Genomic DNA, 26,063 nt, shown 5'->3' with positions numbered 1-26,063 from the left:
AATGCTTCATGCCTGTCATTTCGCATCTAGTTCTATATACAGTTGTGGTCAAAAGTTTACATACACTTGTGAAGAACATAATGTCATGGCTCTCTCGAGTTTCCAGTTATTTCTACAACTCTGATTTTTCTCCGATAGAGTGATTGGAACAGATACGTCTTTGTCACAAAAAACATTCATGAAGTTTGGTTCTTTTATGACTTTATTATGGGTTAACAGAAAAAGTGATCAAATCTGCTGGGTCAAAAATATACATACATGGATCTGAAAAAGCGAATCATTGACTTGAACAAGTTAGGAAAGTCACTTGGAGCTATTTCAAAGCAGCTGCAGGTCCCAAGAGCAACAGTGCAAACAATTGTTTGTAAGTATAAAGTGCATGGCACTGTTTTGTCACTGCCACGATCAGGAAGAAAACGCAACCTATCACCTGCTGCTGAGAGAAAATTGGTCAGGAGGGTGAAGATTCAACCGAGAATAACCAAAAAGCAGATCTGCCAAGAATTAGAAGCTGCTGGAACACAGGTGTCAGTGTCCACAGTCAAGCGTGTTTTGCATCTCCATGGACTGAGAGGCTGCCGTGCAAGAAGGAAGCCCTTGCTCCAAAAGCGGCACCTTAAAGAGCATATGACACAAGAAAAAAAGTCTTAAATGGCATTATTATGTGAATTAGAATCATATTTTGAGACGATTCGACAATATACAACAATTTAGCAAAGCACAGATGACGAGAAATTAGTCTTTTAATCTGCCGGTTAGCCACGCCTACCATTATAGGGCTTTAGCGTCCCCAACAGGTGGATGACGTCAGCGGTAGACTGGGCTCATCGGTTTTAGTTTTCAGCCCATTGAGGGGGAATTATTCAGAACGAGGAAAACGCGACGAAGAGAGCGGCAAAATGTCATTGTTTCTGTCTCTTCAATATTTTTACAGGATATTCTTTTTATCCAAGTATTTTCCCCAATTGCTAAATACATGGCATGGTCATGACAAATAACAGTCTTGTGCTGAATGGAATATGAAATAATAAAAATGCATTTGTTCAGGACGACATGGCAAAATTACTCCATAATGGTCAAAACTGTCGACTTCACCTTTACTGTCGCATCTCCCGAACGATATTTTATGACACCTAAATCGGACATATGTCATTTCCCTTCCCAGGCTTCGGAGAATGTAAACAAACCAGAAGGCGTGACAGCTAGCCGACATGCTAACCCGAACCGAGTGATGTTTCAAAGTCTTCGAAGCGGAAAATCACACATAACTAGCCTGGATTATTTGACATGACGACCCGGTTGTCGATTGTCTTTGTGGATCGGCAAACCGCCCGGCGGAGAGCAATTTACAGTTTGTTCCCCGGAGGAGGGTGGCTGGAGTTGTTGTGCAGCTAACGTGCTGCTGCTAATGAGCATTAGGAGAGCTTTTTACATGCCTATCAATGATCAAACGTAAGTAGTCCTTTATTTAAAGGAAGTTTGTAGTGTTTACTTTGTAATCGCTGTATTCGTATTTGACATAATACAAAACAAGATGTTTACTCACTTCCTCGTAAGTCCAATGGTCCCACAGTAAATATCCACGGTGAATGGGAACCTTTTGAAACTCCAAAAAGGCGCATATGCCTCTCCCTCATACAGAATGATTTTTCTGCAGCCGTTTAGCTGGCGTGATGCGAAAAATAAACGTATTAATCCACAATATCAACTGAATCCTTCGTCCTCATACACAACAGTACACTGTAGCGTGAAGAGGACGTCTTCTACCGTACACGTCACAGCGCCCTCCTCCTCAATGCAAGACCGAAGCCGGAAGTCACTCATTTTCATGGCGCGGGATTTAAAAAACTAAATAAAAATAGCGATCGCTTCCACACACATCCAAGCGGCCCATATCATTCAGGGGCATAAAATACCGCGTGTATTATGAAATAAACATGCTTTTTCGTGTCACAGGCACTTTAAGGCTCGACTGAAGTTTGCTGCTGATCACATGGACAAAGATAAGACCTTCTGGTGGAAAGTTCTGTGGTCAGACGAAACAAAAATCGAGCTGTTTGGCCATAATGCCCAGTAATATGTTTGAAGAAGAAAAGGTGAGGCCTTTAACCCCAAGTACACCATGCCTACCGTCAAGCACGGTGGTGGTAGTATTATGCTGTGGGGCTGTTTTGCTGCCAATGGAACTGGTGCTTTACAGAGAGTAAATGGGATAATGAAGAAGGAGGATTACCTTCAAATTCTTCAAGATAACCTAACGTCATCAGCCCGAAGATAGGGTCTTGGGTGAAGTTGGGTGTTCCAACAGGACAATGACCCCAAACACACATCAAAAGTGGTAATGGAATGGCTAAATCAGGCTAGAATTAAGGTTTTCGAATGGCCTTCCCAAAGTCCTGACTTAAACCCCATTGAGAACTTGTGGACAATGCTGAAGAAACAAGTCCATGTCAGCAAGCCATCAAATTGAACTGAACTGCACCAATTCTGTCAAGAGGAGTGGTCAGATTCAAGCAGAAGCTTGCCAGAAGCTTGTGGATGGCTAACAAAGGCGCCTAATTGAAGTGAAAATGGCTAAGGGACGTGTTACCAAATATTAGCTGTAGCTGTATGTATATTTTTGACCCAGCAGATTTGATCACTTTTTTCTGTTCACCCATAATAAAGTCATAAAAGAACCAAACTTCATGAATGTTTTTTGTGACAAAGAAGTATCTGTTCCAATCATTCTATCAGAGAAAAATCAGAGTTGTAGAAATAACTGGAAACTCAAGAGAGCCATGATATTATGTTCTTCACAAGTGTATGTAAACTTTTGACCACAACTGTATATGTGTGATATCTACCATGTCTACCATATCTGCCATATCATGTGGGCGTAATTTGTAGGCTATCGACTACAGTCAGGTATTATTGGAGCCACCTAGCATCGCGTTTGCTCGGCGTCACAACTTTTTTGCCTCCTCCCCACTCCCGCTCTGCTCTGTCGTCTCGGTGAGTCCGTCTCCCTCAGACTTTTCTCGCGTCATTCAACCAATAAAGTAACGCATAGTAACACACGCCTTTCCATCCTCAGTAACGGTAACGGCGTTGCCAAGATGAGAAAAGTAATTAATTAGATTACTCATGACTGAAAAAAATAATGCCGTTAGTAACGCCATTATATTCTAACGCCGTTATTAACAACACTGATTTTTACTATTTTGAATTAAAAAGGATCATATCTCCTGTTTTCCGTGGTCAATCGGTGCCAAATCAAAACTGGGAGAGAGGTTAAAATCCGTGCTTTTGAGTCATGTTGAGGACAGCGGTGTATATCAAATACTTCACCACATGTTGAACAGGCAGACGTGAAGATAAAATGGCAAGCTTGTGTTGCGATTGTTATAATGGAGTCATGTGATTATTGTTACAACGTCTCATTGGTGAAACTGGTAGAGCTACTGTTAGAATCGCAGGCAAAAAAAAAATCTAATATGTAAATTAAAGAGGAAAAATGTAACGACTAGTGTAGCCCAAAGTAGTGAAGTAAGAGTATGGCTTCACAAATCTAACAGAGTAAAAGTAAAAAGTAGCTTCGTAAAACTACTCTTAAAAGTACATTTTTTCTCAAAAGTTAGTCAAGAAAATGTAATGGAGTCTAGTTCAGTATGGAATGCGGCAAAAAATGAGGTTTTATGAGAAACCCCATGGCCTCTTCTACAACTATGCTAATCACAATAAGATGGACTTTAATTATGAATCATCAGAGTGGAAGGAGAAGTTGCGAACAAGCTGTAAATTTCCTCATATTCATTCAAGTGAGCTTTAGATTTTATTATTTAATGGCTTTCCTTTATGAACAGGGAGGGATGAATGCATGTCAAACCTTCCTGAGAGCGTGCCTCTTCTAAATCGCTCCATTTGATGTCCATTTTTAAACTTTTTTATGGGACACGGCTGATTACGTGTATGTTTGTTGTGCACAGGAGAGTGCCAAAGCCCTGAAAATGAAAGACGGCCGTGCGAGCGACCGTGCCACACAGACAGAGCACATGGGGCTAGAGGTAAGCAAATGCTCTCCTAACAATCGCATCCTAAACCTATTTTAGCCTCAATATCTTCTCTTACTTTACTTTGTTTTCCATCTCCTTGAGAGTATGTTTTCAGGCTCTAACCCATCATATAGGCTTGTCTTGAAAATGCTGTGACATTCACAAGATTGCCTGCTACCTTCCCTACCTCTTCAATTTCCTCAATTCTCAGCAGGGAGTAAAACTGAACACTATGTTTTACCTGCTTTAGTTGACACGGTCTCCTTAGCTTCACCACGAACTGACATTATCGGAGCGCAGTGGACGAAATGAATGTCTACTGTCCTGGAAACAGGGCCGATGTGTTAGGGTCACTTTCTCCTGATATTGTTAAATTGGCCAACAGATATGGGAAATGCAAAAAAAAAAGAAAAGGGCATACTGCTCATTTAGCAATACAGCAAGGTTTTTCACGGCGATCAATGATATTTGGACTCTTTTACTCCTAACCTGACCCTGTTCATAAGACATTGGTCATTACTGCCTCGAGCTGAAGTCCTTTCAAGTAAATGGAAACGGTAACCAAAACAGAGAACCTTACCAAAATTAAACAATTACCAGCACTAACAGGTTTGTGGAGTGGAACTCATAACAAAATTTTAAAGCTGTCAGGAAAGTATGTCATCTTCACATGTAAATTTGACTTTATTTTGAACTCCATGTTTACATGCTGCAAAGTACCGTATGATGCAGCACAATCAAACCTGCGGTGACTCTGGTCTACCAGTTAATGTTGTCCATTGCAAGCACAGTGCTACACTGCTCAGCTTCAAGTGCTACAGATGGAGAAGACAGATGGCCGCATTTGTGTTTTCTAATTTACAGAATCTAGAGTAGGCTCACACTGTCTTCATATTTTCATATTCCTCCCACATAACATATATATATATAACTCTTCCCTCACCCTCCTGCCATCTTCCCCTGGTAGGGTGAGTGGCTGTTCATCTCAAGCTCGGGTCCTCTACCAGAGGCCTTGGAGCTTGAGGGTCTTGCGAGGTATCTTTGCTGTTCCTAGGGCTGCGCTCTTCTGGACGGAGATGTCTGATGTTTCTCCAGGTATCTGATGGAGCCACTTCTTTAATGTTTACATTTTATAGACAGTGGTACCTCTACATACGAATTTAATTTGTTCCAAGAACTGGTTTATAAGTCAAAGTGGTTGTATGTCAAGCGGGATTTCCCCATCAGAATACATTGTAATACGATTACTTTAGGGCTGTCAAACGATTAAAATTTTTAATCGAGTTAATTACAGCTTAAAAGTTAATTATTGGTATTAATCGCAATTCAAACCATCTATAAAATATGCCATATTTTTCTGTAAATTGTTGGAATGGAAAGATAAGACACAACATGGATATATACATTCAACATACGGTACATACATGGGTTTTCCCATTGGCAGTGTATCAAATACTTGTTCTCCCCACTGTAAGTACTGTATTTGTTTATTATAACAATAAATCAACAAGATGGCATTAACATTATTAACATTCTGTTAAAACGATCCATTGATAGAAAGACTTGTACTTCTTAAAAGATATTTGTTAGTACAAGTTATAGAAATTTTATTTTAAAACCCCTCTTAATGTTTTCGTTTTAATAAAATTTGTAAAATTTTCAATCAAAAAATAAACTAGTAGCCCACCATTGTTGATGTCAATAATTACACAATGCTCATGGGTGCTGAAGCTATAAAATCAGTCGCACCCAAGCGCCAGCAGAGGGCGACAAAACTCCAAAAAACACAAGTAACAAGTGGACATTGTACTGTGCTGTCATTTTAATCCGTTTGAGCGGGGCGTGTGCGTTAATTGCGTCAAATATTTTAACGTGATTAATTTAAAAAATTACCGCCCGTTAACGCAAAAATTTTGACAGACCTAGATTAATTATATTAATATTATTGATAATATATATAATATATATTGTAATAATACCCAAAAACCTATACTAAATCCTTAATAAATACTGCTGGTACAAATAGCAATTACACGTGGCAAAACAAATAAATTATAAATACAAATTGTAATAAAAATAATAATAATGCAACGCATCGGCTTCTAATGTGGTGGTTGTGTTTTGCATGCTGTTCCTGAACGCACCATGTGATTGACGAGAAAGATGTGCATCGTATCATAAGTTTTGAATTTTGTTTCATTTTGTAGTTGGCGTCGCCTACAGCGGACAGTAGATGTGTTGTGTTTCACGAGTTCTGAAATAAATTATTAAAAACCTGACAAAGCTGGCGACTTTCTTGCGAATGTTTCAATAATAGTAATAATAATAATAAATTCGAAATAAATAAGGGTTTTTATTATTCATTTATATTATTATATGAGACTGGCCATATTGTCGAGCCAGTTCACTCACACGCACACAACATCCATAATTTGCGTCACTTTTTTCCATCACCTGCACTAACCTTCTTGGGACCCATGTTGATTTCTCTCACGAGAAAATCCGCCGTCTTATGGGAAAATAATGAAATTGCGACACTGTTATAAATCGTTGTATTTCGAGCATTTCGTCATATGTTGAGACAAATGACGAGTTAAAATTTACATTGGATGTTGAAAAGATCGTATGTTGAGGTACCAATGTATATGTAGTATTAGTGTTGCTTTGAGCGACAGGCCAATAACGCCGGCCACAGCCTTGTTTTTTTCGGTTTCACTGTCATTGTCAAAAACTCCCCATGGGAAACACTTTATTTGTCACTTGATCAAAGCAGTCTTCAGGATTCTGACATCACGGCCAACAGGGGAAGATTTAAATTGGGAGTAAAAGTAGGGATGTCCCGATCTAATCACGTGATCGGAAATTGGGATGATCAGGCCATTTTTTAGAAAATCAGAACCGGGTGAAAAGGATCAGGTTTTTATTTGATTTAAAAAAAAAAAAAAAAAAAAAAAAAAAAATGCTGGCTAGAGTCGCCAGTACCGTTAACATTCTACAGTACATTACTTCCACCTTGTGGTCAATATAATTCATTGCACCCATTGTGTGATGCAGTCATTCACTTGCACAGTACACAGCTTGTCGGTCGCATTGATGCAGTTGAATGCTTTGTTACGTTTCTGCCGAGGGAACTACGAGTATATGCCTGTCAGTATTTTACATCTATACCAACCTGTTGATATGCAGTATTTATGTGGAACAGCTATATTAACGAAAATTTGTTTATAAGTCCTGCTGTATGGAAGCTAACCTCTACTTATAGCTTGTAGCTCAAGTGAACTGTGATGTCTATATGGTATTTGTTTACCGGCGTGTATTGTGCAGTTGTGTTGAATGCTGAAGTATTTTTGTTGTTGTTACGGTTTCACAAACTTAAATGAATTAATATGCGATCGGGACATCCCTAAATAAAACTGCATTTTGCGTTTATTAAGTTTATTTTACAAACAACAGAACAATGGGTGGTGGCCCAGTGAAGTCCAATCTATCGATAGCAGGGGAACGGCGAGCTCAAATTTGTTTGCCGCTGGGCGGGTTGCCGATCAGCGAAGACAATCGACAACCCAGTCGTCATGTGAAATGATCCGGGCTAGTTATGTGTGATTTTCCGCTTCGAAGACTTTGAAACATCACCTGGTTCGGGTTAGCATGTCAGCTAGCTGTCATGCCTCTTGGTTTGTTCACATTCTCCGAAGCTGGGGAAGGGAAATGACATAAGCCCGACTTCGGTGGCATAAAATGTTGTCCGGGAGGTGCGATTTGTCATGACCATGCCATTTATTTAGCTATTGGGGAAAATACTTGGATAAAAAGAATATCCTGTAAAAATTTTGGAGTAGAGAGACTGAAACAATGACATTTTGCATCTCTCTTCGTCGCGTTTTCCTCGTTGTGAATATTTCCCCCTCAATGGGCATCCATGAAATTGTGACTCCGCTGACATCATCCACCTGTTGGGGACGCTAGAGCCCTATAATGGTGGGCGACTAGGCGTGGCTAACCGGCAGATTAAAATACTTAATTTCTCGTCATCTGCGCTTTGCTAAATTGTTGTATATAGTCGAATCGTCTGAAAAATATGATTGTAATTCACATAACAATGCTATTTAAGACTTTTTTTCTCCTGTCGTATGCACTTTAAGGTCAGTGTCCAGACCTCAATTCAATGATTTCCACAGAGGGGGTTTTATGTTACAATTTTAATTTTCAGTTGTTGTGCTTCTTGATGAAATGTTTTGTTCTTTTCAAAGTGTGATCAACAAAATGGTGTCTGCATTATTTTATCATGCTGAACTTCCATACATTTTGCTTGATGTAGTTTTTACATATAAATCTTTTTTTTTCTTCATGTTTAAGGCATTTATTATACCCTTCTGGCACTGTACACCCACTCCCACTAATGCTTTGCCAATAATGCAGTCAGTGATGGCTTCACCCTATTGAATGCTCTTTGCTTCCGTCGGTTTAAGCGAGCAAAAAAGTGAGGCTTTGCAGGTGACATGGCGAATATGTTGCGTATGCCTTTGTGTGTGTCCTCACAATTGAGTGTGTGTGCGTTTGTGCTGCAGCCATTAGTGGGTGGATTGTAAAGTCAATAATGACTTGAAAAACGTCAAAGTAACTTAAGTGAAATAGGTTGCATTTATGCCTCAGACAGTAGCATTTACTCATTATTTTGTTATGTGTGTTGTCATGCCTCATGGCGGAATTCAATTATGAACACGGCAATGCTATTAACACAAAATCCATTTAGCTAAGCTACTAGCGTTTTTACAGCCTTCTATGTTAATGTTTTACACACTGTCATTTGCAGATGTTATCAGGGAATTTTAAACACAGTCCGCTTACATTTTGAGTCAGACATCATATTTTATCCCTTCAGGGCTGCTGATTAAAAATGACTTCTATTCATCCATCATAGCCACCAAGTCGTAGATATAGAAATTCAGTGTAGGATGGAGAGATTATTTTAAATTGTGATGCCATCGTGCTTTGCTGTTAGACAAAAGCAGCTAAAAATTTATATATTGTTGGTTGTTTTGAGTTCATATTTGTGGACAATTCTGAGTCCCACAATTTGTTTACAGACAACATAAATATTATGAAAGAAAGTCAATATATATGATACACATTGCACAATGTCTTTTTCACTAAGTTTTGTCCTAGGTTCTTCTGCTAAAGACGATTAGGAGATCTGTAATTTATTCAGTTCCTTTAGCATTTTGCAACTCTTCTAATCAATTTTTAATTAATTTCATTAATGTTCACATCTTGATTTAATACATGCCAGGAGTGCCTGGAGATAGACTTCCCGTCGTGGCGGGATTCAATCTGTGAGTGCAAAAATTATTTTTATATGCGTTTCTAAGTGACAATTGAATATTCTCAGCAGGTATACGATAATCATTACGCTATCAGAAGTTGAGACAATTCAAAATGCATACTTTCCAAAGGGTCCAAACAAACATTGGAAATGGCTTGATTTTATTAAAATGGCAATTTAAAAGCTCCCAATGCAATTTAAACCATCTAAAAAGTTAAAAGAACCTATGTCTGAAAGTACACAAATGCTATCATTACTTTAGAGCTGAAACGAATACTTGAGTAACTCGAGTTTAAAAACTGGTCTGAGTAATTTTATTCACCTCGAGGAATCGTTTAATTTTGCCAGCTCTAAGCATCACATTTTGCCCGGACTACTTTTAATGCGGTACAACGCGATGAAGTCACGTGCGTAGAGGAAGAAGCAAAAAAAAAAAAAAAAAAACCTTACCACAGCCGACAGCCGCTACAAACTACTCCGACGTTGCTAAAAACTACGCCCGCATGATGCTACGGTAATATCAGGTAGCGTATGATGCGTCTCATAGATATCATATCTATGTAGAACTAGATGCGAAATGACAGTCTGGGTTGTATTAGTAAACAGCCACCATCTTAAAGCAGTAGATTCTCAACGCTAAAAAAGTAAGATGTTGCTTGCTGTCACTCGCTCACGTAACGTTAGCCCTGCGGAGGGCTAGGTTTCTATTACCATCTTAAAGCAGTAGATTCTCAACGCTAATAAATAAGATGTCGCTTGCTGTCACTCGTTCACGTAACGTTAGCCCTGCGGAGGGCTAGGTTTCTATGTAGGTAGAATTGTCTTTATAATTCAATCAAAAAAAAGTTTCTTCAATCAAAAAAAAAGTCGCTTCAAGCAAAATATGTTAAAAAAAAAAAAAAAAAAGTCCCTTCAATCAAAAAAAGGTTTGAATGCAATAAATAAATTTGAAACTCAAAAAAATGCATTTGAAAACTATTTTTCTTTGATTGAATTTTTTTTTGATTGAAACACCTTTTTTGATTGAAGTAATGTAGTTTTGCATTTGGGCCTTTATAATTTAATCAAAAAAATAAGTTGCTTCAAACAACAACAAAAATAAAATATTTTCAAAAGAAAAATCACTTCAATCAAAAATTTTAAAAAATTCAATCATAGAAAAAAAAGTTTTTGAATGCAATAAAATATTTGAGACTCAGAATTTTTCATTTAAATGGTTTTCTTTGATTGAAGCAATCCTTTTTTTTTTTTTTTGTTTGGGCCATAATATGGGTAGGACATTTGTGTCTACATCATTCAATCCCAGAAAAAGTTGCTTCAATAAAAAAAAAAAAAAAAAAAAAACCTATTTTCAATCAAAGAAAAAAAATCATTTTCAAAACTAAAATTGCCGTTCCCTAAAATAGCACACCTAAGGCGGATGACTTTGATGCGATGCAGTGCTTCTATGATCTGAAAGTACATCTGAGATGCAATTGTTGGCTGTTTTTAACAATGTACATGGAAAATAAAGACATTGATTGACTGAAAATGGTTCAATATTTGATGAAATGTCTTGTTTTCTCATGTATATTTATAATTGCTCTTTATCAAAAATTTTTTTTATCCGATTACTCGATTAATCGATAGAATTTTCAGTCGATTACTCGATTACTAAAATATTCGATAGCTGCAGCCCAGAGGTTGCGCTAGACTTTTTCGTTGTCTGTCATTTTGACTGACAGGGTCATAAAAATCCGGTCATAATCTATTTTTACCCGTCACTTATATTTTTAAAATGATGATAATGACATTGTGGTGACCAGAGGTTGCGCTAGACTTTTTCGTTGTCTGTCATTTTGACTGACAGTGTCATAAAAATCCGGTCATAATCTATTTTTACACGTCACTTACATTTTTAAAATGATAATAATGACATATTCAATAGTATTTCGTTTTCATTCATTTTTAATTAATATTCTGTCTGAACAAGGTTAAGAGGCAAACAGACAGCGGAGTGCACCAATCAGCGACGGGCAGACGTGCCGTTAGCAAAGCGATGAGGGCAGGACGAGGGACTTGCGCGCGGAAGTAAACAACGAGGAGAACGGAGTTTATTCAACATGGCTAGCGCGAGACAGACTGTTGTCAATGTCTCGTGTCAATGTGTTTTAGCTCATTTAAAACTGAATTTACCGCGGATTGGAACATATTCTCGGCTGTCCCGTTCGCCATCCGTGTTGTAGAGACGACTTTCGGCGCGCAAGAGTGACGTTGCTCGTGAAGAACACGTCACGCAAATAAACAAATCTGATTTGTCGATTGATTTTGTACCTACTCGAGAGGCTGTGTCCCAGACTTTTCTCTCAGTGTTTGAAAAATACAGGGAGAACAGTCTGGCCGTGCCAGGCAAACACTCAGTTGCCTTGACATTTTTCCGAGTAAGGCCAATGACGTCATGCATCAAGAGAGACAATAGCTAATTAATATGCTCACTCGCCACTCTGTGGTCTGGGGTGTGAATTGCAACCGGTCAAAATGGCGGATGGACTTCAGTTTTTTCCGTCACCGTTTTAAAAAATCGGTCAACGACGGAAAATATTCGGTTAACGCGACCCCTGCTGCAGCCCTACATTTCTTACCAACCAAGCATACATCTGTTAATCGATTTATGTTGCGTTTGTTTTAACATAGACTACACTATCCGTTGACGGGACACAGGGCTTGGGGCCGACCCGGAGGGAGCCTATTTTTAATAACTTTAAATTAAAAATATTTTCAAAACCAAAGCCTCTAGCGACCTAAAACCAAAACAGAGACCTCCCTTAGGCATATATGAGTCTCCATGAGCAACGACTTCAAAAAATTCAAAGTTGTTCCCTAATAAAATCCCAATTTTTATACAAGTATAACAAAACTTAAAATGGCTATAAAATTCTCAATGTTTATGCTAGATGCACAAAAATCACCAAATGCAGAGATAATCACATTTTCAGAATCAATAGCAATGTTTAACATATATAAGTTTTTGCTCAAAATAGTAACTTAATTTTTTTTCAACTGTTTTCAACAGCTAATAAATCACTCAATATTCACATCAGAAACTTAATACTCGAGGAAAGCATGCAGATTCATCTTTATTTTTACTCAACAAAACAAACTTATTTAGTATCTTTACACTGTAGAGATACAAAATCCAACATGGCGGCCGTCACAAAAAAAGCTTTTTAAGTAGAAAATTCTTGCAAATATATGCTTAAATCGCGTAATTTCTATAGACATGAATGGAAAATAGTCTAGATTATTGGTTAAAAGCAAAAAACGGGCAGTTGTCGTTCATTTTATGTAAACATTTCAAGCCAAAGTTACGGTATTGTTTAATCCGACATGGTGCCCGTCACGAAACAAAGAGCTTTTTAAGTTGAAAATTCTTGCAAACAAATGCTTAAATCGCGGAATTTCTATAGATATGATCGTAAAACATTCTAGACTCTCGGTTAAAAGTAAACAACCAGGCAGTTATTATTCATTTTAAGTAAATATTTTAAGCTAAAGTAAGGCTATTTTTTCCCATTCATTTCATTGTATTCAGAACGGTTCAAAGTGCATGAATGGTGTGAAAATATTATAATTACCTTGAATCCTCGACCACATCACTCTTGAGACAATCTTGCCTGCTTGTATGCAGTAAAAACTTTGTCCGATTTCCACCTAAATCCGGCATTAGAACGCAGCGTGTGTTAGCGTTTATCACAGTGAATAGTGAAAGCTACCTCAACGCTTTATGTTGTCTATGCTCTATATGTCTAGTGTTCAACTGATGGTTGAGTTTACGGTTTTAGTTAAAATTACCACATTTTTCGGATTATAAGCAGCTACATTTTTCTCTCTGTTTGTACCATTCAGCTTTCATAACAAAGTGGCTTATTATTAGATTTATTATTTTGGACAAACGAGCTTCATATTTTCTTAGTAAAAATGAAAATAATTACTAGTGCTGTCAAATTTATCGCGTTAACGGGCGGTAACTAATTTTTTAAATTAATCACGTTAAAATATTTGACACATTTAACGCATGCGCGGAATAACCCATGACTCATGCATTACAGATTACAAGGATGCCGTTTTTTGCACATTGAGAGCTAAGACGCAGAGAAAGGCAGTGGACACAGGCGTTCACCGTTTATTGTCATAAACTTTGGCAACTCCTTCACTACAAACATAAGTATAATTTAGTGAAAGCACAAAAAAAAAAATATTCCTATCTCTCAAAAAAAAAAATAATAATAATATTCACAAAAAGAAAAGCTGACTCCCAATCAAAATAGCTATGCAAAATACAAATAAAACTTACTCAGACTTTGGTCAAACTCTATTCAAACATTTCTTTTAGCTTAACAAATACACTGGATGGCAATATTTAGTCACAATATACAAACTATCAGTGGTCTCGTACCTTGTGAAGCCAGCTTTCAAGTGAATGTAAATCACAATGGAACCAGTCTAAAAAAATAAACAGGGAGCTACGGCGTCAATCGAGGGACAAAACACACTTATTGGCTTGATTTCATAGTAATTTAAAACTCGCCATTGACACCTTATGGTGTATTTCAATCACTATCTTACGTAGCTAAAGACACTTTAGAAGAACGGCTGTGACGTCACCGCTCGGCGACGTCAACAATGGCGAGCTACTAGTTTATTTCTTGATTGAAAATTTTACAAATTGTATTAAAACAAAAGCATTAAGAGGGGTTTTAATATAAAATTACTATAACTTGTACTAACATTTATCTTTTAAGAACTACAAGTCTTTCTATCCGTGGATCCCTTTAACAGAAAGAATGTTAATAATGTTAATGCCATCTTGTGGATTTATTGTTATAATCAACAAAAAAATGTTATCACTTGACAGCCCTAATAATTACGTTTCATTTCTTTTAATTTCGTCCCGTACATTATGATGATGATGATGATGCCATTTCATAGTCTCTAACGACTAGGGCAAGTGTTCCAATTTTACACAACGCTTGAGTTCCCATGGGCATCCGTGCACGCTCGGTCTGTATTCTATTCTACAAACGCACCCTGTTTAGTAATAGCTCCATAGGCTACTTTTGTGAGAAAACTTGTAGAATTTCAGGTACATGCCGACTTGTTGACAAGAGTAGACCCTTGCTGCCACAACACAAGAACCATTTAAATCTTACCATGCAGGATTAGACATATTTTAAATGAATGGAAATCCAAAATTATGCGATGCTCACCCCGGTTAGCCATTTTCAACCAGTACTGAGAGGACTTTATTGCCCTGGAAGGCCGTGTCCGATGCTTGATCCCATTACAGAGAAATTGTTTCAGGCTAGCCCTGAGTGATTTGACTTTGCTTTAATTTAAAGAGGACAGATTGCGACAGTGTGCTACAACTAGGGTGACCACTTCCATAAGGACAAAATGGAATAACATTAAAAAGAATACATCAGATTTGCTGTGTATTTTCATCAACAGTAAAGTTTGGCACGGTTTATACAGCATATTTGTTTAACTAAATAGTAAAAAATAGCACTTAAAGGTGGAACTTTTTTTTGAAAACTTATTTCGTTTACAGTACCTTGTTTTCAAATTGCAACATGCCCAAGAACAAATCTTATCTTGAAACGGTCTTCTGCCAAAATATGCTAAAAGCAGCGAGTACTTATTATTTTCATTTTTATTGTGCCTTATTTTTTACCTTTCCTTTGCCTCAAAATACTTTTTGGTGTATGTTTTCCTCTGGTAACTTTTAACCATTTTGTTTTCTTGTGGTAGCTTTAAAGCAGATTGTTTATCTGATGACCACATTTGTCACGTAGTGTATTTAAACCACCCTAATTTGATGTTATTACGTTTAGCTATTCAGACATTTTTTAAAACAATTTTCCTGTATGCATCTAAACAAAACAAGCCGAAAGTAAAGTAAGTTGTACTTCGGGTGTCAAAATTCGCCATTGATAGGACGTTTTGCCGGTGTAGGATGTTTTGGCAGAACAAAGGTATGAACAAGGTACATTTGTAACAAAACAGTTATTTTGTGTAAAAACAATGTGAACATTGAACTGCTCTGAAGAAGTGAATACTTTATAAGAGGAACAACTTTACAAAGTTCAGCTGTAGTTATTTTGCTGTCCAGGGGCGATGCTTGTTCTCAAAAAAATGTTTTCAATGTCGAAGCACCTGCTGCTTGCCTTATTTTTTTATATTTTGCGGTCCCAGCGTGGCGTTCTATGGCTGCTTTGCACCTGCTTTTCACGTCCACATCACACTGGCCGTGGAACAACTGCTTTTAGCAAGGAAATCGTGCTATTTCATCCATTCAATGTTAAAAGATGTCTGCTGTTTTGGCATGTTTGCTAGCACAATTATCGTCCGGCTAATAAGTTGTCCCGGATGCTAGACACATCACTGAAAAGGCTGAGTGTCCATTGTAAAACTGGACAGGTTGTCACTCTAGCTACAACAAAGCTGCGATGCTAGCGTTGATAGCTGTTAGCCCTGAGTACAGTAATTTCCCGAATATCAGGCGCACCTGTGTTTTACTCGCACCCCAAATTTACTTGTAAAATCTAGGGAAAATTGTTGTACCCGTGTATAACACGCACCCAAATTTTAGCACCAATAAATAGAAGAATACAAGAAAACAGAGCTCATGTACAGATACAGAAATGGCATTTTACTGATTGGTGAAACACAGCACAAGCATAGCACATTGGCAGTTCAAACATTACCGTAAACTGACAATATGTACTGTACGGTAATAATATGATTTGACAACTTCTCCAATTTAACAGAATCCAGTAAGAAACAAAACAGATATGACTTTTCTTTTAAAGGCTGCTGTATAACTTGCTAGTTTCATCATGATGAATAAATGTTTCTTCCATGGATTGATACAGTAAAATAAAAGTGAGGACTGAAGTCAGAAATCAGAAAGAGCGCATCGCTGTAGACCAGACATGTCCAAAGTCCGGCCCGGGGGCCAAATGCGGCCCGTGGTCAAATTTCATCTGGCCCCCAGCCTTTGTCATAAAATCAATAACGTCTGGCCCGCACACACAGACTTAATAAATTGGTCAGCAGTACTGCTACCAGCATATGAGGTAGCTTATTCACTAAATGCTGCTCCTCGTTTACCCACTAAAAAGCAACATTACTCTAAGCAACATTACCCCATGGGTCATTTACCCACTAAAAAGCAACATTACTCTAAGCAACATTACCCCGTGTGACCTTTTACTCCCAATTTTCTAAAATGGAGACAATCAACAACAACAAAAAGAAAGTTGACTGTGACGGCCAACGCTTCAAGGATAGGTGGAAATTGGACTATTTCTTCACTAAAATACGCAACAACTGTGTCTGCCTCATTTGCAAACAGACAGTCACTGTTTTTTTAAAGAGTTCAATGTATGGCGATTTTACCAAACAAGACACGCTGACATGTACGACAAGATTACAGGGAGGATACGTAGCGAGAAATTGAAGCAACTTGAAGCTAGTTTAATGTTACAGCAGCAGTGTTTCCCAAGAGCCCGAGAGTCAAAGGCTCAGCCACAAAGGCTAGTTGCGAGATTGTTGAAATTATTAATTAAAAAATAATAACAAAGCAAACGTGACACACATAATGGCTTGCTAAAATTTGCTTAAATATATTGTTCAACATAAAGGACATCAGCCAAGGTCGGCCCCCTACATGCTTACCACACCAAATCTGGCCCCCTTTGCAAAAGGTTTGGACACCCCTGCTGTAGACTGTTGAACTATTGTTATTTGGGTTTTTTCCCGAGGGACAGATATAGTTGACGGACACAGGAAGTCTGTTGTGTTACGTTTGTTATGGTCCGAGTTGCCGAGTCGCAATAAACGTTGACTCAAATGAGTTCAAGAAACTAAATTCTGTGCTTTATGAAGAGTGAAAAAAGCAGAATTTAACACTGACAAAATCATTCGTCCAATCAGAGTGAAGTATTACCGAAACAAAATGGTGACGTCATGTACCGTAATGGTTGGCAACGGATTGCCGCATACGTTTTCTTCAACACAACATGGCTGTGTAAAAAAAAAAAACAATATCTGCATATATATATTAAAAAAAAAAAAAAAAAAAAAAAAAAAAAATATATATATATATATATATATATATATATATATATATATATATATATACACACACAGTACTGTGCAAAAGTTTTAGGCAGGGCACCTGCGTAAAACGTTTGCACAGTACTGTATATTTTTATTATATTATGTATATACAGGATATACTGTATGTATATATTTTCCCCAAGTGGAAGCTTCCATGATCCTAATATATACAGGATATGCTGTATGTATATATTTTCACCAAGTGGAAGCTTCCATGACCCTAATAAATTTAATAATTAAAAAAATATATATACAGTACTGTGCAAAAGTCTTAGGCAGGTGACCTGCCTAAAACTTTTGCACAGTGTGTGTGTATATATATATATATATATATATATATATATATATATATATATATATATATATTAGGGCTGTCAAAATTATCGCGTTAACGGGCGGTAATTAATTTTTTAAATTAATCACGTTAAAATATTAGACACATTTAACACACATGCCCCGCTCAAACAGATTAAAATGACAGCACAGTGTCATGTCCACTGGTTAGTTGTGTTTTTTGGTGTTTTGTCGCCCTCTGCTTGCGCTTGGGTGTGACTGATTTTATGGGTTTCAGCACCATGAGCATTGTGTAATTATTGACATCAATAATTGCTTGCTACAAGTTTATTTTTGATTGAAAATTTATAAATGTTATTAAAATGAAAAAATTAAGAGGGGTTTTAATATAAAATTTGTATAACTTGTACTAACATTTATCTTTTAAGAACTATAAGGCTTTCTATCCATGGATCACTTTAACAGAATGTTAATAATGTTAATGCCATCTTGTTGAATTATTGTTATAATAAACAAATACAGTACTTATGTACAGTATGTTGAATGTATATATCTGTTTTGTGGCTTATCTTTCCATTCCAACAATAATTTACAGTAAGAAATATGCCATATTTTATAGATGGTTTAAATTGTGATTAATGACGATTAATTTTTAAGCTGTGATTAACTTGATTAAAATTTTTAATCATTTGACAGCACTAATATATATATGTTTATTTATTTCTCCATCCCTGTACCCGTGTATAATGTGCACCCATGATTTTACGGGTTTATTTTGGGAAAAAGTGCGTGTTATATTCGGAAAATTATGGTATATCAGAAGCTAAGGTGAGGAATTTTAAGAGGACTTCATCCGCTTCAATTTTAGAAGGCAAAATAAAGTGTACTTCATTATTATTATTTTTTTGTAAATGTAGTGACCTGTTTTTTAAAGTCAGGTAATTTTTTAAAGTTTCGGACTGCCTCAGACAAGAGGTGTGGAACTTGTGGTGTCTGACTCCCCTAAGTGACAGGCCACTGCATACGAATGAGGACGACGCAATTTTGGGTCAATCAAATATTTCTGTGTAACATCTCTCTTTGTAAATATCACATATTAAGACACGGACACCTGTGGCTTATGCCATATATAAGGTATAGAAGATTATATAAGGTGTGGCTGATATGTGGATTTTTTTTAGTATTATTATTTTATAAAATTTGGGTGGTGCGTTTTATTGTCAGGTGCGCTCTATAGTCTGCAAATTATCGTATTTGAAAACCTAAAAGAGGTGATTTACCTCATCCGTGCAGGATACTGCATGCAAAAAGCTTTGACAACTCTCCTGCGTCACGTATCCTCTCTGTATGGTCATGGACCGTCTGTCCTTTGACGAACTCTGGTGTAAAATAATAATTACAAATAAAATTTGAAGCTGAAGATGGGACCACAGAAGGCCTATTTTCCAAAGGTCACCTTAATAATACTATACTTTAAGGTCATACAGACTGTTTTTAATTAAAAAAAATATATATACAGTATATATTTTTAATCGTAACCATTAATGTGGCTTACATATTGAGGATACTAAACATAAGCATACAGCTTTAATTTTTTTTTTTTTTTAAAGCCAAAACCTAGAGTCGTTATGCTCAGCCAACCCCCGTCTTGAGTTGATGGGCTCTTAATAAAAAGAGCAGCTGGCTGCCCGCTAGCTAGTAGGCTAGTAAGCACAGGTGACGGTACTCAGCAGTGGCTTGCAGCATGTGCGGCCTGATTTCAGACACCCCTCCTCCCACACACACACACACCCATACCTCATTCTCTTGTGAGTGTGTAGGAAGATAATGCAGCAATGTAGGTTAGCTACCCTCGTGCACTCTTGGCTAGCAGCAAAGTGTGTCTACAAGTGGGGCAGCTATTTCTACTTCTCCAGCCTCTTCTTGCAGAGGTCAAGCATCCCACTACGACTTGCTCCACCTAGCCAATGGAGTTGACTGGGTGAGAGGCGGAGTATGCCTTGTACTGGTAGCCAATCAGCCACATTTTAATCAAGACACACATCTACTCTTAACTATCTCTAACATGCATGTTTTAGGGGCCGTTTACATAGTGACTCTCCGAGAATATGAAAAATTTCAAATTTGCATTTATATGGGTCAGTCTCCATTCGAACAAAGTCAAAATTCCGCATGAAAACGATGTAGTATTCATGCCAGGCCCTAGGGGGCTGTGCAGATTTACAAGGTGACAGCGAATGATGCACCCCAACAAGCTCCTCAGCCTGGAAAAAAATATGCCCACCCACTCGAAGAATGGCATTTTTCCTTTGTTCAAAAAGGCACAAAAATGGAAAAATATTATTAAAACAGTAAATTAAAGCCGACATTCCGCCATATTTGCTGTTTTTAATGTTTAGTAGCACCGCTGCGCACGAGTACGAGTGCTAACGTTATCAGCGCGGTCTCGCGCCGCAGGAGCTTTTGATATTTGTACTGAGCAAGACCCTTCAATCCCCCGCAATCGAATTCTTCCACTTTGGAGGCAGGATTCAGAATTTTTCGTCTTCGCTTTCCGTCTACGCCGACACTATATGCCTGCGAGGCGAGTCCGCTACTCAGTCATTGCGTCTTTGTGTCGCAGAGTCGCCATGTAAACTGCCCCTTAGTATGGGAGGAAGCCAAAGTACCTGATGAAAATATACCTATAAAGAAAGTGTATACAAATGACGAGCTTCTGACAGCTAGCAAAGTGCTCAGTGCATGGAAATTGTAACAATCGTGAATGATTCTCCTTTGTCCAGAAAAGGCAGATCAAGGAAGAATAATCAACCAGTTTACACCATGTTTACATTGATCAGGTTTATAATTTATATCCAATGACTCTGAACATTGTCAAAGAAAAATGTTCAAATTCCAAGGGGTGTGCCTTTCTATCACTTAGGGTTTTTACGTAGTCACTGATAAAAAGTTGCTGGCAACGTTACCTGGCTTCCCAGTATGCATCCTGGGTGACATTAATCTCTGACCGCACATTCACCCAGCCCTCACTGATGGGCAGGCCTATGTTGTGCGTTAATTCAAAGAATGAGCTTTACATATGATATTGTAGAGGATGATGTGAGTCGGAGGCGGCAAGTTGCGCTGGTGTGTCGTGTGTGTCAGCCTGATGCCATGCATGGAACAACCAAACTGGCCTGGAACTCGAGACTCACTGCTGTTCCACCTATAGAGTCAGGCGACTTTCAGCAGATCAAATTCCCAAGGCGGAGCAAACCACAGCAAACAGACAGCGGAGTGGACCAATCAGCAACGGGCGGACGTGACGTTAGTAAAGCGACAAGAAACTCTGCACGAGGAAGAAACATACGAGGAGAGCGGAGAACGGAGAAGTTTATTCACCATGGCTAGCGTGAGACAGACGGTTGATTTTAACGCTTAATGTGTCTTTGGATTTAAAACTGTATTTACCGCGGATAGGAACATATTCTCGACTCTCCCGTTCGCCATCTGTGTTGTTGTGGAGATGACTTCCGACGCGCAAGCGTGACGTTGCTCGTTAAGAACACGTCACGCAAATAAACGAATCTGATTTCAAGGATGATTTCGTTCGGGCTCAAGAGGCCAATAAGGAGCTGGGTACCAGACTCTATAGTTGGAACAACGATGAGTCTGGCGTTCCAGGCTACAACCGAACAGGCTGATGGGGAGGACGGCCGGGATGCCGGGCGTAGGATGACCAACGAGGACGATTGGGTGGAAGACCGGGGCGTCAGACAACTGAGCAGGACAAACGGGTGGATGTCCAGGACGAGGACAAGTAGCGCATCATGCAGTGCTACTCAGTCGAGGCCTGAGACGAGAAACGGACGCGGTGGCGTCGTACTCGAGACGCGCCGGAGCTGAGGCGAGCAGCAGTGGCGCTGGAGGAGAGACGGGAATGTGGGCTTTGGGAAGTGCCAGAGCTGGAGCGAGCTGTGGCGGCGCTGGCACCCAGACGGGAGCACGACCAGGAGGAATCGGGGCGAAGTCCAGCCGTCGTTGTTGGGAATGTCAGGCAGTTGGGCTCTCATTACGGGCACCTCGGCCGTCTTTGAAGTTGTTAATGCGTATGACGAGTCAAAGATCCTGAGCAGGTGCGTTTTGAGCCCCATATAAATGTTCCCTTTCAGCAGAAAAGCAATGGTATATTGCGCTTTGACCACCGCCGAGTACCCGAGCACAGACACAACATGGAAGAAGCGCATGGTATCATCTGCAGCAGACTCACAAAACTTTGACAGCTTGAGAAAGCCAGTGTCCGCTATCTCGTTCAGAGTTCTTTCTAGGCCTCGGAGACTTCAGCGAGGCAGACGTCAGGGTCACCACTGTAGCGAATGATGTGTGCGAGTCGGAGGCGGCGAGTTGAGCCGGTGTGCCGTGCGTGTCAGCCGCTCATCTGTCTCACCCGAACAACGAGCGTCAAAGCATTCCCCTCTGGAACACAACATCCCCCACATTAGTTCCGTGGGTGAATTCTGTAGAGGATGTCGTGATCACCACAATATGAACGAATGCAGATGACTGAGGAGGGGAATTCATGCTAGGATTTATAAAAATACTATATTTATAACATACTGTAATGACCTGGAAAAACGATGAAATCATCAGCGACCACTCAACGCGACTTTCATCACATTAGTATCCACTTTATAATAAACTGAAGTCATGCAACCTTTACTGTCCACTTATAGAGTAGTACATCAGGATGCTTCTTCGGACAAGAGCCACATATTCACCCAAAGCTGACAAGCTGTAATATTGCAAGAGAGCCAAGCGCAAATTGAAAAGTGTGACTCTCTCATTTTTCAACTGCGTACTTTTAAAAAGGCTAAGACGAAGAGAGTGAGCGAGCAAGCAAGAAGGGGCGAGAAAGTGTGGCCTGAGAAAAAGAAAAACTATTTTACGCCCTGCAGAGAATCTTATGAGCTTAGAGGTATGGTAGTGGTTTGAAAGTTTTTAGAGGGGATAGAATAGATTGGAATTGCTTTATTTCAGCAAGCTAATTTCATGGGCATTCTTATCAGAAGGCTTTTATGGGGGAATCAAAGGCTCTTGATGGTTACTTCTCTCTTGTTGCCTTTCTCATTCTTTCGTGCTATTTTCTCTAAATGGCTGCAGCCTTACTTATGCTGTATTGCCTAGTTTCAAAGCCACCAAAACCCTTCCTGCATCATTCAACGTGATTATTTACTTATTACGCTTAGGACCTAACACCCGTTAGCTTTGTGTAAACACTAAGGCCACCAAAGAATCACCTTGTGTTTTTTAAAACTGTATGTGTTCTATTATTGATAAATCATAAAGGCAACCTTTATCTAGGCAGTGTTTGGTTTTGGCAGCCCTTTTAATTTTCTTCTTTGCCTTAGTCTTTTGGACGATAGTATTTATTCTTAGTCATATTTTTGTCATCTCAAAATGTGATTGTCTTTGTCTAGTTTTTTTTTTTTTTTTTTTTTTTGACGAAAAAGTCTAATTTGGTTTAGTTCTAGTCGACATTTACTAAAAAAATTTTCATCTGTAAAATAAAAAAATAAAATACTCAAAAAATAAAAGTTTCCAACTATTTGGAATGAATATTGACAGACGATCACATATTGTAACGTTAACAACGACAACGTCAACCTGGTGACAATACACACTCAGCTGGAAAAAGAGCAAGTTAGCATTAGCCAAATGCTAACACAAACGTGAATGCTATGCTAACGCTACAAGTAAGCATGTGCCGATATGGTATTTTGACAGTAAGATAACCTTAAGCCAAAATTTCACTGAATAACGGTATTACAAGTACATATCTAATATGTTACTTTGACCTCAAAGTAAGCTGTGTTTAAAAAAATTAAAAGAAACAATTTTCCATTAACAGGATTTAAAAAAAAAAATCCTGTTAATAAATAATATAAAATAAAAAAAATAAAATGCATATAAAATGCATGTATAATGAATAAATGCAGTCCTTTAGGTGAAACTAAACCCACAGCCACAGCTCAACATTATTACTATCAGGAATAAAATAACTGAATTATTTTCCGTAAAAAGCACATGTGTATGACTTGTATCATGTTTACAATATATACACACTCGTTTTATCAACACAGACAGTTGCCAGAGGGAAAAAAACACATTTTACTACGGCTAGACACACTAAACAGGCTGGAGTTAACTCTCGTAGCTGGTGGGAAACGTTCATGACATTGTTTACTAACCTTTAATTTTGTAAAAATGTGAAAGCATAATGGAGGTACTGCATCCTCCACAGCCACCCTCCGCAAACATGTTTTACGTGTTGGTTGGCCCTCCTCCTCTAAGCCGCGGCCGTCTGTAACTTTTCTGTAGCTGAAGTATTCCCATACCAGCGATTCAGTTTTCTTTGATGGGGTAAAAGTTTCACTTCCTCCAGCCATCGTGTAGCACAGCTGACTCACTGACACTGAGCAACAACCGGTGGGGGAGGGTTGAGCCTTGCAGCTGCAAACGGGGGATTTCTCCCTGCATTTTTGGGACATAAAAAATAGCTAATACCTTAAGGATGTTATGATGGTAAAATTTTTGCGGCTTTGAAACCTTGACGTTTTCACATCAAGGTATACCTTGAAACTGGTAATCGGCACATGTCTAGCTACGAGTTACATTTATTGTGTGATGACAGCTTGGCAAAGACCTTAAAAGCTAAAACAACATTGCATCTTCTCTCTGGCCTAGTTAAGAAAACAAATCTTAACGTGTGCGTGTGTGCAAGACTGGAGAGCAGCAGCACTTCACATGAGTGACACAGACATTGCTACGATGCAGGCTAGCTACACATAAAATGTCACACATTGTGAACATGCGGATTTTCATTGTGTTCTCGTTTCGTCAGACGAAAACTGACATTCATCTTGTGTTTTAATCTCCCAAAACACATTTTTGGTTCGTTATCGTCTCGTCGCAGTCATGAAAAAAGTGTTCGTTGACGAAATATTTTCATTTTCGGAAACAACACTGCATCTAAGCCATCATATTCATCATCATCTCAGTCTATGAACCAGGAAGTAGCCTGCTTCAGTATATACCAAATCATCGATGAACACAGAAAATGGTGGGTGAAGTGGGCCTGGTGAGTTTCTACTAGACATGTGCCGGTTACCGGTTTCACGGTTTACCGTGGTGTGAAAACGTCGCGGTTTCAAAACAACTAAAATTTTCCGTCATACCTTAGTACGGTATTCGCTATTTTTCATGTGCCAAAATGCAGCCGAAGTGGCTTGGTGCGGCAGCGCTCACCCTTCCCGTTTGTTGCCGTGAGTGTCAGTAACGCTATTCTGCTAAACAGCCAGCAAACCCAAAAACCAACCCTCGAAACACAAGGCGTACTTTTCTTCAATTTATTGAGCTCTCAAATCGTGGTGAAATATACAAATGAATACATTTAAAACGTTATACAATTGTATTTTTCCACATGTGAGTAGGTTCAACAGGATAGCAGTAGCACCATGAAAAAGGTCGCCAAAAACAAAACATACATTTTCCTTTCAAATTCAATATACAAACTAACTAAAACTTACAAAGACGAATGTTAGCCTAGGCTAAGCTGGGAGAGCAGCTTGGTCGACGTTTTATGTCTCACAGCCGCTGAGTGAGAAACAAGCTTGAATGAAGGGGGGAGAAAAAAAAGGATCGCGTCAAAGATCGCTAATTGCGAAAAGAGGTCTCACTCCTCACTTTTTGTTTTAGATTAAACCTTGAAACCTCAACAATATTTACATTTTAACTAACTTATAAAACTAACTTATACATTTTCAACTAACTTATTAACTTATGAATTCTTTGTTCTTTTTAACACAAAGGCATGACATCATGTAGAAGAGAGTTGACACAGTGGCTGAAAATGGCGAAACTTCAGCTTCTCCCCCTCAAAAAAAGTCATACAGTATATATTTTTAATTTTATTTGGAAGTGTTCTTACTTTTTTATAGCAATTATTTTGTTCTTGCTCTATTATTGAGCAACTTGAGCTCTGGCTGTGGGTATAGTCTAGGATCTATTTATTTTAATTTTATATAAAATATTTGTTATTTTTTGTTAATTTATTTATTTTCACATTAATTTATTTTCACATTATATTCATCTTCCAATTTGCAAATATGTTCTGAAAAAAAAAAACAGTTCAATGAAAAAAAAGTTTTTTTTTTTTTTTTTTTTTTTTTTAAAACCCATACATCTCAAAATTTTGGAGCTATAATTGCAAAACC

The 26,063-nt window shown here is 38.4% G+C and overlaps 1 protein-coding gene across 6 annotated transcripts in view; it reads left to right on the top strand.

Annotated features, from left to right (window-relative positions):
- The window catches only part of ccser1 (coiled-coil serine-rich protein 1), a 378,554-nt gene that overhangs the window by 194,599 nt on the left and 157,892 nt on the right, over positions 1-26,063 (top strand). For all 6 annotated transcript variants that reach the window (XR_009062832.1, XM_057832960.1, XM_057832959.1 and 3 more), the window contains exon 10: positions 3,969-4,046. Coding sequence is in view for 5 of the 6 variants with exons in the window: in XM_057832960.1 (XP_057688943.1) it covers positions 3,969-4,046 (78 nt within the window). In the remaining variant the exon portion in view is untranslated. The remainder of the gene's footprint in view (positions 1-3,968; positions 4,047-26,063) is intronic.

Source organism: Corythoichthys intestinalis, chromosome 3 (assembly GCF_030265065.1).
Source record: "Corythoichthys intestinalis isolate RoL2023-P3 chromosome 3, ASM3026506v1, whole genome shotgun sequence".
In the NCBI taxonomy this organism is placed as follows: Eukaryota; Metazoa; Chordata; class Actinopteri; order Syngnathiformes; family Syngnathidae; genus Corythoichthys; species Corythoichthys intestinalis.
This window is presented reverse-complemented; position numbering and strand designations above follow the sequence as displayed.